Source organism: Sapajus apella, unplaced genomic scaffold, assembly GCF_009761245.1.
Source record: "Sapajus apella isolate SASKATOON/1434 unplaced genomic scaffold, GSC_monkey_1.0 scaffold135, whole genome shotgun sequence".
Lineage (NCBI taxonomy): Eukaryota > Metazoa > Chordata > Mammalia > Primates > Cebidae > Sapajus > Sapajus apella.
Genome location: NW_022437075.1, coordinates 421,693 through 436,743, shown reverse-complemented (window position 1 = coordinate 436,743; position 15,051 = coordinate 421,693). Strand labels below are relative to the sequence as shown.

Below are 15,051 nucleotides of genomic sequence, written 5' to 3'. Positions count from 1 at the left end.
TCCCAGCTACTCAGGAGGCTGAGGCAGGAGAATTGCCTGAACCCAGGAGGTAGAGGCTGCGGTGAGCCGAGATCGCGCCATTGCACTCCAGCCTGGGTAACGAGAGCGAAACTCTGTCTCAAAAAAAACCAAAAAAACAAAAACAAACAAATAAAAACTATATGCAAGCTCATGGGATGATGGGATGCAAAAGACTTATGATGCTATTTTAAACAGCCTGAAAATAAAGACAAAACAAATGAATTTGCCACTGCTATGCTATGAGCAGGATGCTTGCTGGGCTGGTAGCAGCTAACCCACTTCATCAGATAATTTTTATTCACGTGCCTTGGAGAGTTAGACAGCTAGTATAGCTTCAGAATCAGTATGATCCAGCAGTTCAACAATGTCTTCAAATACTTTATTCTTAAATTGGATCCCATTGACAGCAATATAGATCAACTTCTCTGAAGAGGCTGGGCTTTGTTTTCTGTATTAGTGTCCTATCACCACTGTAACAAATTACTACAAACTCAGTGTCTTAAACAAGAGATAAAATAAATCTTTTTTTTTTTTTTTTTTTTTGAGGCGGAGTTTCACTCTTGTTACCCAGGCTGGAGTGCAATGGCACGATCTTGGCTCACTGCAACCTCCGCCTCCTGGGTTTAAAGCAATTCTCCTACCTCAGCCTCCCGCGTAGCTGGGACTACAGGTGAGCGCCACCACGCCCAGCTAATTTTTCTATTTTTCGTAGAGATGGGGTTTCACCATGTTGACCAGGATGGTCTTGATCTCTTGACCTCGAGATCCACCTGCCTTGTCCTCCCAAAGTGCTGGAATTACAGGCATGAGCCACCGCACCCGGCCTAAAAGAAATCTTAAAATAAGACAAATGTATTCTCTCATTTCTGGAGGCCAGAAGCATGAAATCCATATCTGGGCCAAAGTCAAGCTGTTGGCAAGATTCCCTTGGAGGCTCCAGGAGATAATTCAGTCCTTGCCTCTTCCAGTTTCCAGTGGCTGCTGGCATTTCTTTTTTTTTAGACTCCGTTGCCCAGGCTGCATAATTTTGGCTCACTGCCATCCCTATCTCCCGGGTTCAAGCAATTCTCCTGCCTCAGCCTTCTAAGTAGTTGGCATGACAGGCACCTGCCACCACACCCAGCTAATTTTTGTATTCTTATTTATTTTTTATTTTTTTAAGGCGGACTCTCACTCTGTCACCCAGGCTGGAGTGCAGCGACACAATCTCAGCTCACTGCAACTTCTGCCTCCTGGGATTCAAGCAATTCTCTGCCTCAGCCTCCTGAGTAGCTGGGATTACAAGTGCCTGCCACCATGCCTGGCTAATTTTTGTGTTTTTAGTAGAGACAGGGTTTTACCATCTTGGTCAAGCTGGTCTTTAACTCCTGACCTCGTGATCCACCCACCTCAGCCTCCCAAAGTGCTGGGATTACAGGCGTGAGCCACTGCAGCCGGTCAATTTTTGTATTTTTAGTAGAGATGGGGTTTCATCATGTTGGCCAGGCTGGTCTCAAACTCCTGACCTCAGGCAACCTGCCCACCTAGGCCTCCAGAGTGCTGGGGTTACAGACCTGAGCCACCACGCCCAGCCTGCTGGCATTTTTTGACTTGTGGCTACACAATTCCAGTCTCTGCCTCCATGGTCATATCACCTTCTCCTTTCTGCCTATCTGTGGTCAAATCTGTCTTTGCCTCCCTCTTGAAAGTTTACATGCACAATCAACGATAATCTCCCCTTTCAAGATCTTTAACTTAAATACAAATGTAGCCCCTGTCTCTATACAAGGCAATATTCATAGGTTGCAAGGATTAGGGCCTGACATCTTTGAGGACCATTTTTCGGCCTAACACACTCTCCTAACCTTTAATCAAAATCCTGGGGTTCACTCCCCATTCACATTCATTGCTTTGACACTTGCCATGGACAGGAGGGTGCCTTGCACTGACTGGCTTGGACCAGGGTGCTTGCAAGTCCCTGGATTAATCACTGCAGAAATGGAGACAGAATGAGGCCAGTGGGCCATGGCCTACTGCGGGCCATCCCCTGAAGCTGAGATTGAGAGGCAACTTCACCCATAGCTGCCCAAAAGGGTGTCTGGGGTGTTCTTGGGGGAGGAGAGAGTGGAAAGTTCTCACACATGCATGTTACCTTCGCATGGCAAAGGGGACACTGAAGATACAATTAAGGATGTTTTTGTTGTTTCTTTTTATTTTTTTGAGACAGAGTCTTGCTCTGTCCCCCATGCTGGAGTGCAATGGCACAATCTCTGCTCACTGCAACCTCCACTTCCCAGGTTCAAGGGATTCTCCTACCTCAGCCTCCCAAGTAGGTGCGGCTACAGGTATGCACCACCATGCTCAGCTAATTTTTCTTTTCTTTTTTTTTTTTTTGAGACGGAGTTTCGCTCTTGTTACCCAGGCTGGAGTGCAATGGCGCAATCTCGGCTCACCGCAACCTCCGCCTCCTGGGTTCAGGCAATTCTCCTGCCTCAGCCTCCTGAGTAGCTGGAATTACAGGCACGCACCACCATGCCCAGCTAATTTTTTGTATTTTTAGTAGAGATGGGGTTTCACCATGTTGACCAGGATGGTCTCGATCTCTTGACCTCGTGATCCACCCGCCTCGGCCTCCCAAAGTGCTGGGATTACAGGCGTGAGCCACCGCGCCCAGCTAATTTTTCTATTTGAAATACAGACGGGGTTCACCATATTGGCCAGGCTGGTCTTGAACTCCTGACCTCAGCACTTTGGGAGTCTGATATGCCCACCTCAGCCTCCCAAAGCGCTGGGATTACAGGTGTGAACCACTGCGCCTGGCCTGTTTTTGTTTGTTTTAGAGACATGATCTCACTCTGTCTTCCAGGCTGGAGTGCAGTGGTGCGATCATGGCTCACTGTACCCTGGAACTCCTGGGGTCAAGCAACTCCTGCCTCAGCTTCCTGAGCAACTGGGACTACAGATGCATGCCACCACACCTAGCTATTTTTGTTGTTGAGACGGGGTCTTGCTATATTGCCCAGACCAGTCTCGAACTCCTCAGCTCAAGTGATCCTCCTGCTTTAGCCTCCCAAAGTGTTGGGATTACAGGTATGAGCCACCATGACTGGATGGATTCTTGAGATGGGGAGATTATTCTGGATTACCTGGGGTGGGCCCTATTTAATCAAACATCTTTTTGTATAACTTGAGACAGGAGTCAGCCTAGATGATGTGATGATAGAATGAGGTTTGAAGATGCTACACTGCTGGTTTTTAAAATGGAGGAAGGGGCCACAGCTAAGGAATGCGGGTAATCTCTAGAAGCTGGAAAAGGCAAAGAAATAAATTTTCTCCTAGACCCTCCAGAAGGACCACAGTCCTGCTGACATCTTTATTTTCGCCCAGCAAGACCCATTTTGGACTTCTTACCACCAGAGCTGTGAGATAATAAATTTGTTTTTAAGCCATAAAGTTTTGGTAATTTGTTACAGTGGCAGTAGAAAGCAAACACATTTCCTGATGCCAGCTTCTTCAGCCAAATGTTGCATGGCTACATGCTAGATTTGGAACTGTAATCACCATCTTAAAACTGCAAAGATGTGTGCCTCAGAAAGAACCAAGGGCATACACTGGGGAGGGCTGAGCTAAGGAATGGACAGTGCCTGGCTACAGCTCATACTTGAGCCCAGGAGTCAGCCCTAGAAGTCCTTGCATCTGAATTTAATTAATTTTTTATTTTGTAATTTTTTATTTTTGCTGTGACAGGGTCTCTTGCTCTGTTTCCCAGGCTGAAGTGTAGTGGTGTGATCACAGCCTCAACTCCCCAGGCTCAGGTGAGCCTCCCATCTCAGCCTCCCAAGTATCTGGGATTACAGGTATACACTACCACACACAGCTAGTGTTTTGCTTATTTTTGTAGAGATGGAATTTCACACAAAAAAAACAAAAAACTATGTTGCCCAGGCTGGTCCTGAATTCTTGAGCTCAAGCGATCCTCCCACCTTGGCCTCACACTGTTGGGATTACAGGCATGAGCCACTGGGTCCAGCCTGGAATTAATGAAAAAAAAAAAAAAAAAATTTTTTTTTAAGACAGAGTCTTGCTTTGTCACCCAGGCTGGAGTACAGTGGTCAGTGATGTGATCTCAGCTCACTGAAACCTCTGCCTCTCAGGTTCAAGCAATTCTCATGTCTCAGCCTCCCAAGAAGCTGGGATTACAGGCATGTGTCACCACACCTGGCTCATTTTTGTGTTTTTAGTAGAGACACGTTTTGTCATGTTGGTCAGGCTGGTCTTGAATTCCTGACTTCAAGCAGTCCACCCATCTCAGCCTCCCAAAGTGCTGGGATTACAAGCATGAGCCACTGTGCCTGGTCAGTGAAATTTAAGATAATGAATGGTGGTATATTGTCCCTTCTGCCAGAAATACACCTTACATGATAACCCCTTCTTGCTCCCCACCAGCTTCTGCTCTCAAGTCTCCTGTTTGGTCATGCTGAGTCACAGTTTGGAGACTCCTAGAAGCAGCCATGACAGGTAACTAGGTTCAGCAGGCTCAGGACGGACCCCGCTGCCCCGACTCAGAGACACTTCTTGTGACGGCAGACATCCTATGCAGAGCAGAGTCCACTGCAGTAAGAAGGAGGGCCCCAGTAGCCTCAGAGGCACAGCCAAGGGGCTGCAACGATGGAGACATTCCACAGCTACAAGGCTGTGACGTGGAAGCACACTCTGGGATGTGGTGGACTCAAGTGATCCATGCAGATGTGGGTGGTATCTCTCTCTCATTCTCTGTCCTTCATAATGTGTGGCATGGGTCCTCTCTGGGTAAAAACGGGTGCCCAGAATTAATCACACACCTCTACTCAAAATAAATTGTGCCAACTTGCTGAACCACAAAATGATTCCCTCACCATGGCCCCTAAAGAGCTCTGATATGCTACTGATGGCTCTGAAGTCTAAATTTATTGGCAAAAGTAAAGAACATGTCTGAACTAGTCATTTCTGCAGGCATTTCTCCTTAAGATGAATTTGAAGCCAGTTTGTTATATGAAGAATAGCAATCAGTTCTTTCTCTCACACTGAAGGGAGGGGAAACACAAAATAAAGTTCAAGGGTAAAGCCTCCCAAAAGGCTCTGTTGTAATCCCATGTGCTCTCTCTTTGTATCTAGTGATGAATTTGGGATAACGGACTTACTGACTTACTGTAATCACTTTACTCTTTGGCCATCCATCCTAGAACATGATAATCATTTTCATTTATATAAGTTTGCTTGTAATTCTTCCAAAATTTATCTTCACATAGGTCCCCTGCATTTCCCAACAAACTAATTTCAGACATTTTCTATTTTTATGATGAATCTCCTTTTCAATATATTTGTTGCAGGTATAGATTTTGTGGAAAAGGAATCTCCTTTTCAATATATTTGTTGCAGGTATAGATTTTGTGCATTGCTTTGTGGTGTTGACTTGTCCATCTTTTTTATTCTGCCTGACTTATTGTAATCATACCAATTTTTCAATTGGGGTTTTAAAGGATGTTAATGTTAAATGCATTTTAAGTTTCCTTTCCCAATCGTTATAGCACTTAGGTCTGTTTCATATCATAATTTGTTTATTGAGACAAAGTCAAGCTCTATTGCCTAGGCTGGAGTACAGTGGCACAATCATGGCTCACTGCAGCTTTAACCTCCTTGGCTTTTGATCTTCTTACTTCAGACTCCTGAGTGGCTAGGACTCTAGGAGTATGCCACCACACTCAGCGAAGTTTTCTGCTTTTTTACTTCAGACAAGTTTTCACTATGTTGCTCAGGCTGGTCTTGAACTCCTGAGCTGCCTTGGCCTCCCAAAGTGCTGGGATTATAGGTATGAGCCTGGCCTCATATTTGTAGTAACAAGAATATGTGGAAAATTTTCAACATTGCAGAGAGCAGATTTCTTGCCTTTTCAATGAGTGTATCCTCCATGGTTGTTGAAGAGAGGAGTCAGTAAACAAGAAAAAGACTCAAGAAGAAGGATGGGAATCAGTTCTCATCAGAGAAGAAAAGGTCTGTTTCCTAAGGCAGAGAAATATTGAGGTGGGTTGTGTTCAGGACTAGCAGGGGGTGTGTGGCTGGCTTGCTCCTTGCCTACATCCTACTGGCCTAAGGAAAAGATGTCCCACACTAAGGACAGCAAGAGGGAAAGCGGGAGCCTCATCCTCTGTGACTTCAGTTGGCAGCTTCACCAGCACCAGGAAAGACCTACTTGCAGATTTTCTTCGTGAGAAAATGCTGTTAGTTATTTGGGTTTTTATTTATTTCCAACCAAACATGCCTTAATGGACACAGGGTACAAAGGCATGCACTGGATTAACCCAAAACTGCCTCACTGGTTTGTCCTGCATTCTGTGGACTTCCTGCATTCCTATTTGAGGCAAGCCATTTTCTGGAGGTTGCTTGTGATCAGCCTCTGCTCAGAGCCCAGATTCTTAGCCTTTTCCCCATGTGCTATGTGCAGTGTGGATTATCTTGATGGTGAGCTTACTTTTGATGTTGGGGGAAATGGTCAAACAATGAATGAGCAGCAGTAACCGAAGAACCTCTTTTCTGGGGAAAAAAAAGCTATGATATTAATAACTTATGGTCCAAATGCATATTAATTTATCTATACTTCTCTAACCTTAAGTTCCCAAGCTCCAAGGAGTTCAGACAGGTGTCCTGAATGCTTATGTTTCAAAGATAAAATGATGCATTTTCTTTTTTTTTTTCCTGACAACTGCATAACATTCTTAGAGTATACATTTTTCTTCTTTCTAAAAATGATTTTAAAATGTGTCTCCCTTTATATGGAGCAATTTGAGATGCTCTGTGTGATGAAACAGAGACAGAGAATGATGAGTGGAGATCAAATCCCGGGTCCCTGATTCAGTTGCACAGCTGGTTTAAGACTCAGTTGCACACCAGCAGCTCCCATAATGGTTTCAGCCAACTTATAGCTTTACATATTTTATCTTAGCCATATGTTTAATTTAAACCAACAGTAGACCATTGATTAAAAAAAGCATATGGGGCTTGACGCAGTGGGTCACGCCTGTAATCCCAGCACTTTGGGAGGCTGAAAAGGGCAGATCACCTGAGGTCAGGAGTTTGAAACAAGCCTGACCAACATGGCGAAACCCATCTCTACTAAAAATACAAAAATCAGCTGGGCGTCGTGGCATCCACTTGCAGTCCCAGCTACTAGGGAAACTGAGGGTGAAGAACTTCTTGAACATGGGAGGCAGAGGTTGCAGTGAGTCAAGATCATACGACTGTACTCCAGCCTGGGCAACAGGAGCGAAACTGTCTCAAGAAAAAAAAAAAAAAAAGCATACGGAAGGATATTAATATATTTCAATAACTCAGCATCTCAATAAACCTATGCCTGACTATGCATAGGATTTGGATATATATGTATATATCCAAGATATATGTATTCCTGGCGAAAAACAAATACTTTTAACCAAAAATCATGTTTTATACTGTAACATATAAATAGAAAAAAATCATTACAAGAATTTTCACCAGACTGGGCAACATGGTAAGGTTTCTGTCTCTAGAAAAAATGTGGCCGGGTGCGGTGGCTCATGCCTGTAATGCCAGCACTTTGGGAGACTGAGGCAGGCAGATTACCTGAGGTAAGGAGTTTGAGACAAGCCTGGCTAACATGGTGAAACCCCGCCTCTATTAAAAATATAAAAATTAGCCAGGCGTGGTGGTGCATGCCTGTAGTCCCAGCTACTCGGGCAGCTGAGGCAGGAGAATTGCTTGAACCCGGGAGGCAGAGGCTGCAGTGAGCTGAGATCATGCCACTGCACTCCAGCTTGGGTGACACAGCAAGACTCTGTCTCTCCCCACCAAAAAAATACAAAAGTTAGCCAGGTATGGTGGCGTGCACCTGTAGTCCCAGCTATTTGAGAGGCTGAGGTGGGAGGATACCTTGGGCCCAGGAGGTGGAGGCTGCAGTGAGCCGTGATTGCACTACTGCATTCCAGCTGGGACAACAGAGCAAGACCCTGTCTCAAGAAAAAGAAAAAAAAAAAGAATTTCCAAGGGGCTTGCTTCCTTGAGATTAAGGGCCTCCATCAAATTTGAGGATGAAGGATTAGACGTATCCCTATTCAAATCCAAAATAAAACGAGACTATTAGTAAACATGACTACTTAACATAGCTCTGTCATAGTAGCTAGGACTATACAATGTTAATTTTTTTAAGTTCAAGTATGGAAAAGGAAGATATCAAATTATTCATTGGGGAATAAATTGGGTATTCTATCTATAATAGACAAGAAAAACCCAAGGAAATATTAGACTAAAAGATATCCGTACAGTCTCTGAGTAAATACTCCTATACAAAAATCAACACACTAACAGCAACAGCAATTAAGATAATGTGTACCCTGAGGTTGGATACTCCAGAGTGACCAAAAGAAAAACCAGTGGAACAAGTTTAGCAGGCAGTGTACAGACCACCAGAGGGAGGTAGAGGGCTGCTGAGACCTGTCAGGAAACACCAATAAAGAGTACACAGGGCCCTGAGCCCCAGGAGGAGAGATCATCAGAGCAACCAGGCCCCAAGAAAGACAGGAACGTATCAGGACCTGGGACTTAAGGAAGATGAGAAAACACCAGATGTAGGTCCCTGAGGGACGCCAAGAGAATACTTCCTTGTCCTGAGCTCCTAAAGAAGATGAGAGCAGCCCGGGGCCCAAGGAAGGGCGGCACACAGACCTCGGTTTCCTCTCCCTAGACATGAGCACCTCAGCTTCCAGCAGCAAAGTGGACCACAGGAGGATACTGAGCACAGGGGCCTGCTCCTCCTCCCCAATGCCTGGTATACAGTCAGCCCTGATCATCTCTCCAGAACTAGGATGGACGTTTAGCCACGTTCCCATCACACTTCAAGTCCTCCAAGTTTCTCGCCCCTCCCTGACCTTGAGTGGTTGCTTGGCCCCGCCCACCCTCACTTCCGGGCATGACCCGTCTGCCAGAAACCTCGGTGCCGTCAGTCCCAACTCCTGCACACTTCCTGCTCTCCCAGTCCTGCCCCTTCTTTCACGCCTTTGAAATTGATGGAACTTCAGCACCTCTCCCCACTCCCCCCGCGACTTCCGTCCTCCAATCGCCCCTCCCTCTCCCCAAAAGTTGCGTGGGCCCTAGCCCCGCCTCCTGCATTCTCCCCGCCCTCCCTGTCCCCGCCCCTCCACCGAGTGGAGCTGCCAGTTCGGCCCGCCACATGCACTTCCGGTCCTACCCGCCCTTCCTCTTCCCAAGGGACGTCATAATAAATCTCGCCCCCCCCCCACCACCAACCAAGCATCACCCACTCGGGCACTTCCGGCCTGACCCCTGTCCCGCTCCTTTCCTAGCTCCAGTTTCTGCTCTGCCCCAGGAGTGGTCGCCTTCGTGGGGAGGTACGACACTCTCCCAGCTCGGGTCGCCATACATTGGTGTGAGGCCCTGCGGCCTAGCGTCCCTCACCAGAGGCCTCCCCTTGCCCAGCTGGACCACCGAGGGACATCGACGAGTGCCTTCCTCCTGCAGTCCCCGGCTTCGCCTGCCGCCCAGAACCGACCGGTCAAGATGGCCGCCGCCGGGTGAGGCGAGCAGGCGAGCCGCGGGGTCGTCTGGGAGTTGTAGTCCCGGACGGCGCGCTGACGCACTTCGCCGCAGGCCGACTGGCGCCATTGTGCGGCGCGCGCCGGGTGAGTGCCGCGCGAAATCTGCGTCGGTCTGGGGCTGCGCTGGGCGGCTCCGGAACGGTTCGCTGGGGGCGAGCGCGGCCTCTTTGCATTTCACGCAGAGGTTGGCTACCCGGAGCTGGCCGTGTCTGCCGTCCTCCCGCCGCTCCATGGGATCGGGTCGGTGACCCGGAACCCCGAGGGGAAACAGTGCTTTCGGGGCGCCAGGGTGGAGAGAACAGATCGCCTACGGGAACGTGGGGTCTGGGCCAGGGGGGCGACCCGCTCCGGTGTGTGGGACGGAGGAGGCTTGTTTGGCGTCCTTTCGGGGAGGGGAAAGCTGGTTCTGTCCAGTCCTGTGGGAGTCCTGTGACTCACTCGGGTCGTTTTCCAGTTTGGGTGGACTTGTCATTTCCCGCTGAGGGAGCCGTTCCTGGGCGGAGGCAAGGGTAGCTCCCCTGCGGAGCTCTTACGCCTTTCCCTCCCCTCCCAACTTCGGTTTCCTCAGGACTCTGCGCACTTCCACCACAGACACATTGAGAAGGAGGAAACTATGGCCGCAAGGCTTCCGACGGTCTGGTCCTCTGTGAGTAGAGGCTTCCTAAGGCTTTCGAGTCCGCTGCCGCACCTGGAGGGTTGCGGCTGGTGGTGGGATGCCACCTTCCCTGCGATACCCGCATCCCCCAGATCACTTCGGGGAGGGGGTGGGGACTGGCTGTGTGTGAGAGACCCTGCGTGGTGGTGGAACTGCAGGTGGCTTGGTTTTCCAAGGGTGTAGTTAGAGACGAGACTAGGTGGGGGCTTCTGAAGGCCACGTTGAGGTTCTTCCTTGTATCCTTTATACTGGGAAGAGTTATTGACTGGTCTTTTTATGTTTTTCTGTTTTTGAGATGGAGTCTCCCTCTGTTGCCCAGGCTGGAGTCCAGTGGCGCGATCTTGGCTGACTGCAGCCTCCGCCTTCTGGGTTCAAGCGACTCTCCTGCCTCAGCCTCCCCAAGTAGCTGGGGCTACAGCTGATTTTTTTTTTTTTTTTTTTTTTTTTTTTTTTTGAGACGGAATCTCACTCCGTCGCCCACGCTGGAGTGCAGTGTTGCAGTCTCGGCTCACTGCAACCTCTGCCTCCCGGGTTCAAGCGATTCTTCTGCCTCGGCCTCCTGAGTAACTGGGATTACAGGCGCGCGCAACCACGCCCGGCTAATTTTTGTATTTTTAGTATAGACGGGGTTTCAACGTGTTGGTCAGGCTGTTCTCGAACTCCTGACCTCCTGATCTGCCCGCCTTGGCCTCCCAAAGAGTAATTGACAGATCTATGCAGGGATCAGGCTTCTGTTTAGATTTCAGCAGGTAAATAGGCATCAAGAAAGAGGTGAGAGCCGCTGCGTTCACTTACAAGTAAAAAGACAGGTGAGGATGAATCCCTGACCTGTGAAGGAGATAGAAGCAGCAGGGCCCTGGGTGGGGGCTGACGGCTTGGGTGTGATGGTGCAGCTCAGAGAATTCCCTAGGAGGCACACAAACCACTCTCAAAGTCAGAATTTTCAAATGAATAAGAAATTGATTGAGTCTTGGATGTCCCATTCAGGACTCACCCAGGGAGAAAAAAAATAGGTTTTCATATGCTACAGAGGCCTCATGTGTTGCTCTCCTTACTGTAACCTGAATAGAGTCAAGCTTGGGTTTGCTTGGGGTTTCAGACAAAGACAGGAACTCAGGATATAACTCCCAAAATGCCCTTGGGTCATCTTGTAGACCATTCTGTGCTTTCACTGGCCTGGTCAGCCTCCCCTGTCTTTCTTTTGCTGTGGATGAGGATGGCCTGTGGCTGAACAAGAATCTGGATTTTAGGAACCAGTGACCTTTGAAGATGTAACACTGGGTTTTAACCCGGAAGAGTGGGGACTGCTGGACCTCAAACAGAAGTCCCTGTACAGGGAAGTGATGCTGGAGAACTACAGGAACCTGGTCTCAGTGGGTAAGGCTGGCCTCCAGGTCAATAAAGATCTGTGCTTTGTAGCACAAATGTAGCACCTCTAAAGTATGTGTCTGCTTGGGCTCAGATTGCAGGGGCACCAACAAGTAAGAAAAGGGCAGCTTTTCAGTACGACTTCTGAAGCATCGCGTAGTTCATCCCTCAGAGCTCCTGAATACCAGGGAGGTGGGTCTGTCAAGGATGTTTTCAGCTGCAGTAGTGGATGCTTATTGTTTTTGTAACAAGAGTTCTCACTAGGCATGGTGGATCACTTCAGGAGACTTGGGCAGGAGGGTTGCTTGGGCCCAGGAGTATGCGTCCAGTGTGGACAACATAGAGCCTATCTTTATTAAAAAAACAAACAAACAAAAAACCCTCCACAGAAATTCCAGATAATGTGATGCCAGTGTCCAGCAGCTTTGGCCTGGCATCAAAGAGCGTGTCCCAGCCGGGCATGGTGGCTTACGCCTGTAATCCTGGCTCTTTGGGAGGCCAAGGTGGGCAGATCATTTGAGGTCAGGGGTTCTAGATCGGCCTGGCCAACATGGTGAAACCCCATCTTTACTAAAAATATGAAAATTAGCCAGGTGCTTCAGCTACTTGGGAGGCTGAGCCAGGAGAATTGCTTGAACCTGGGAGGTGGAACAGGTTGCAGTGAACTGAGATAGCATCACAGCACTCCAGCCTGGGTGTGCAAACAAGACTCCAACTTAAAAAAAAAAAAAAAAAAAGCCTGTCCCTTCCATCTGTGGTTATGGTGAACCTTTCTGTGTTCCCCCAAATCATTGCACGGCTGTGGCTGCAAGCATTGCATCTGTATTCAAGGCAAAAAAGAAGAGAAGGGGTAGCTTTGGCCAGCTCTCTTACAGCTGTCATGTATAACCAGAAAACAAAAGCTTTCCCAGAGTGTCCCCCAGCTGACCGATCTACCACTGTATCTGGCTGACCAGAACTGGACCCCTCAGCTGCTTGGCAAAGGAGTCTAGGAAAGCCAATAACAGGGATGGTTGGAGTTGGATTCACCACTCTAGGCCAGCAGTCATGTCATGCAGGGGAGAAGGTGGAGACGGCTTGTGCTGCCATAGGATAGCATTTTCTCCCAAACACAGACCCCCCCCCCAAGCCCTGTCTCTTTTCCTTTGAGCAGAACATCAGCTTTCCAAACCAGATGTGGTATCTCAGTTAGAGGAGGCAGAAGATTTCTGGCCAGTGGAGAGAGGAATTCCTCAAGACACCATTCCAGGTGAGAACCAGACATATGGGAAGCCCCCACAGGGAAGGGGCCAACTGATTAGTCAGGGACCAATATCTTAGAAAAGCAGTAGACAGTGGGATACCCCAGGTGGGGTGCTCTGATGAGCAGTTGCAGACAGGCAGAACCAAACTAAGTTTTTCTCTGGCCACAGAGTCAGTGGTGTCCTGCTTGGTTGAAAGTGAACTTGTTAGGCCAGGCGCGGTGGCTCAAGCCTGTAATCCCAGCACTTTGGGAGGCCGAGGCGGGTGGATCACGAGGTCAAGAGATCGAGACCATCCTGGTCAACATGGTGAAACCCCGTCTCTACTAAAAATACAAAAAATTAGCTGGGCATGGTGGCGCGTGCCTGTAATCCCAGCTACTCAGGAAGCTGAGGCAGGAGAATTGCCTGAACCCAGGAGGCAGAGGTTGCGGTGAGCCGAGATCGCGCCATTGCACTCCAGCCTGGGTAACATGAGTGAAACTCCGTCTCAAAAAAAAAAAAAAAGAAAGTGAACTTGTTGCTGGTAGCAGGTGATACATGTGTTGACAGTAGGGGCTCCCTTAGTCTGTTACACTCATGGTCTACTACTCTCCCCTCATGTAATCGCTGGTAACTCTGGTGTGTATTTCTAGCCAGACTTTCCTATATAGGTTTACATGAATGTATGTGAATATATGTATACATTTTGGGGGTGTTATAATACAGACAGGGTCTCACTCTGTCACCTAGGCTGGAGTGCAGTGACATGATCTCAGCTCACTGTACCCTCTGCCTCCTGGACTCAAGCTATCCTCCTACTTCAGCCTTCCAAGTAGCTGGAAATATAGGCATGCACCACCACATCCATTAAATTCTTTTTTTTGGGGTAGAGATGGTGTTTCACTATGTTGCCCAGGCTGATTTCAAACTCCTGAGCTTAAGTGATCTACCCACTTCTAGGATTACAGGCATGAGCCACCTTGTCTGTCAGTCCACTTTATGTATTTATTTATTTGTACTCCCCCTGGACACTTTATTTATTTATTTATTTTGAGGTGGAGTTTTGCTCTTGTTGCCCAGGCTTGAGTGCAGTGGCACGATCTTGGCTCACTACAACCATGGCTTGCACCACCATGCCTGGCTAATTTTGTATTGTATTTTTAATAGAGATGGGGTTTCGCCATGTTGGAGAGGTTGGTTTTGAACTCCTAACCTCAAGTGATCCACCCACCTCAGCCTCCCAAAGTGCTGGGATTACAGGCGTGAGCCACCACGCCCAGCCACTTTATTTATTTTTTGAGATGGAGTGTCATCTTGCTCAGGCTGGAGTGCAGTGGTGTGATCTTGACTCACTGCAACCTCAGCCTCCCCAGTAACTGGGATTACAGGTGTGCACCATGACACCAGGCTAATTTTTGTATTTTTCATAGAGACGATTTCACCATATGGCCAGGCTGGTCTTGAACTCCTGACCTAAAGTGATTAGCCCATCTTGGCCTCCCAGCGTACTGGGATTATAGGCATGAGCCACTATGCCCGACCTCTGCTTTATTCTTAACAGCTTCAGTGTGGTCGACATTTGGTTTTTCTTCTTTGGATGGACATTAGAGTTATTGCAGAAAACTTCCTTGCATACTCTTTTTTTGCACGAACAAGTTGGTTTTTCTGTAGGTTGGATTTCTAAAACTGGAACTTCAGGATCAACCAATGTTGTAAGCTAAAAATCTGGTAGTGACAAATTGCAATCCGAAATCCTTTAAGGCTAGGCACAGTGGCTCACACTGTAATCCCGGCACTTTGGGAGGCTGAGGTGGGAGGATGTTTGAGACCTGTCTCTATAAAAAAAAAAAATAGGCCGAGTGTAGTCACTCATGCTTGTAATCGCAGCACTTTGGGAGGCTGAGGCGGGCGAATCATTTGAGGTCAGGAGTTCGAGACCTGCCTGGCCAACATGGTGAAACCCCATTACTACTAAAAAATACAAAAATTAGCCAGGTGTGGTAGTGGGCGCCTGTAATCCCAGCTGTTTGGGAGACTGAAGCAGGAGAATTGCTTGAACCTGGGAGGCAGAGGTTGCAGTGAGCAGAGATAGTGCCACTGTGTGACAGAGTGAGACTCCATCTCAAAAAATATATATATAAATAAAATCTTTTTTTTTTTTTTTTTTTTTTTTTTTTTTTTT

At 47.9% G+C, this 15,051-nt stretch overlaps 1 protein-coding gene across 6 annotated transcripts in view; it reads left to right on the top strand.

Annotated features, from left to right (window-relative positions):
• Positions 1–9,259: 9,259 nt before the first annotated feature.
• The window catches only part of ZNF274 (zinc finger protein 274), a 30,574-nt gene continuing 24,782 nt past the window's right edge, over positions 9,260–15,051 (top strand). For 2 of the 6 annotated variants that reach the window (XM_032263357.1, XM_032263355.1), the window contains exons 1-4: positions 9,260–9,707; positions 10,192–10,269; positions 11,529–11,655; positions 12,800–12,895. In XM_032263357.1, the coding sequence (XP_032119248.1) occupies positions 10,237–10,269; positions 11,529–11,655; positions 12,800–12,895 (256 nt within the window). In that variant the 5' untranslated portion in view covers positions 9,260–9,707; positions 10,192–10,236. The other 4 variants (XM_032263356.1, XM_032263358.1, XM_032263360.1 and 1 more) reach the window with 4 other exon arrangements.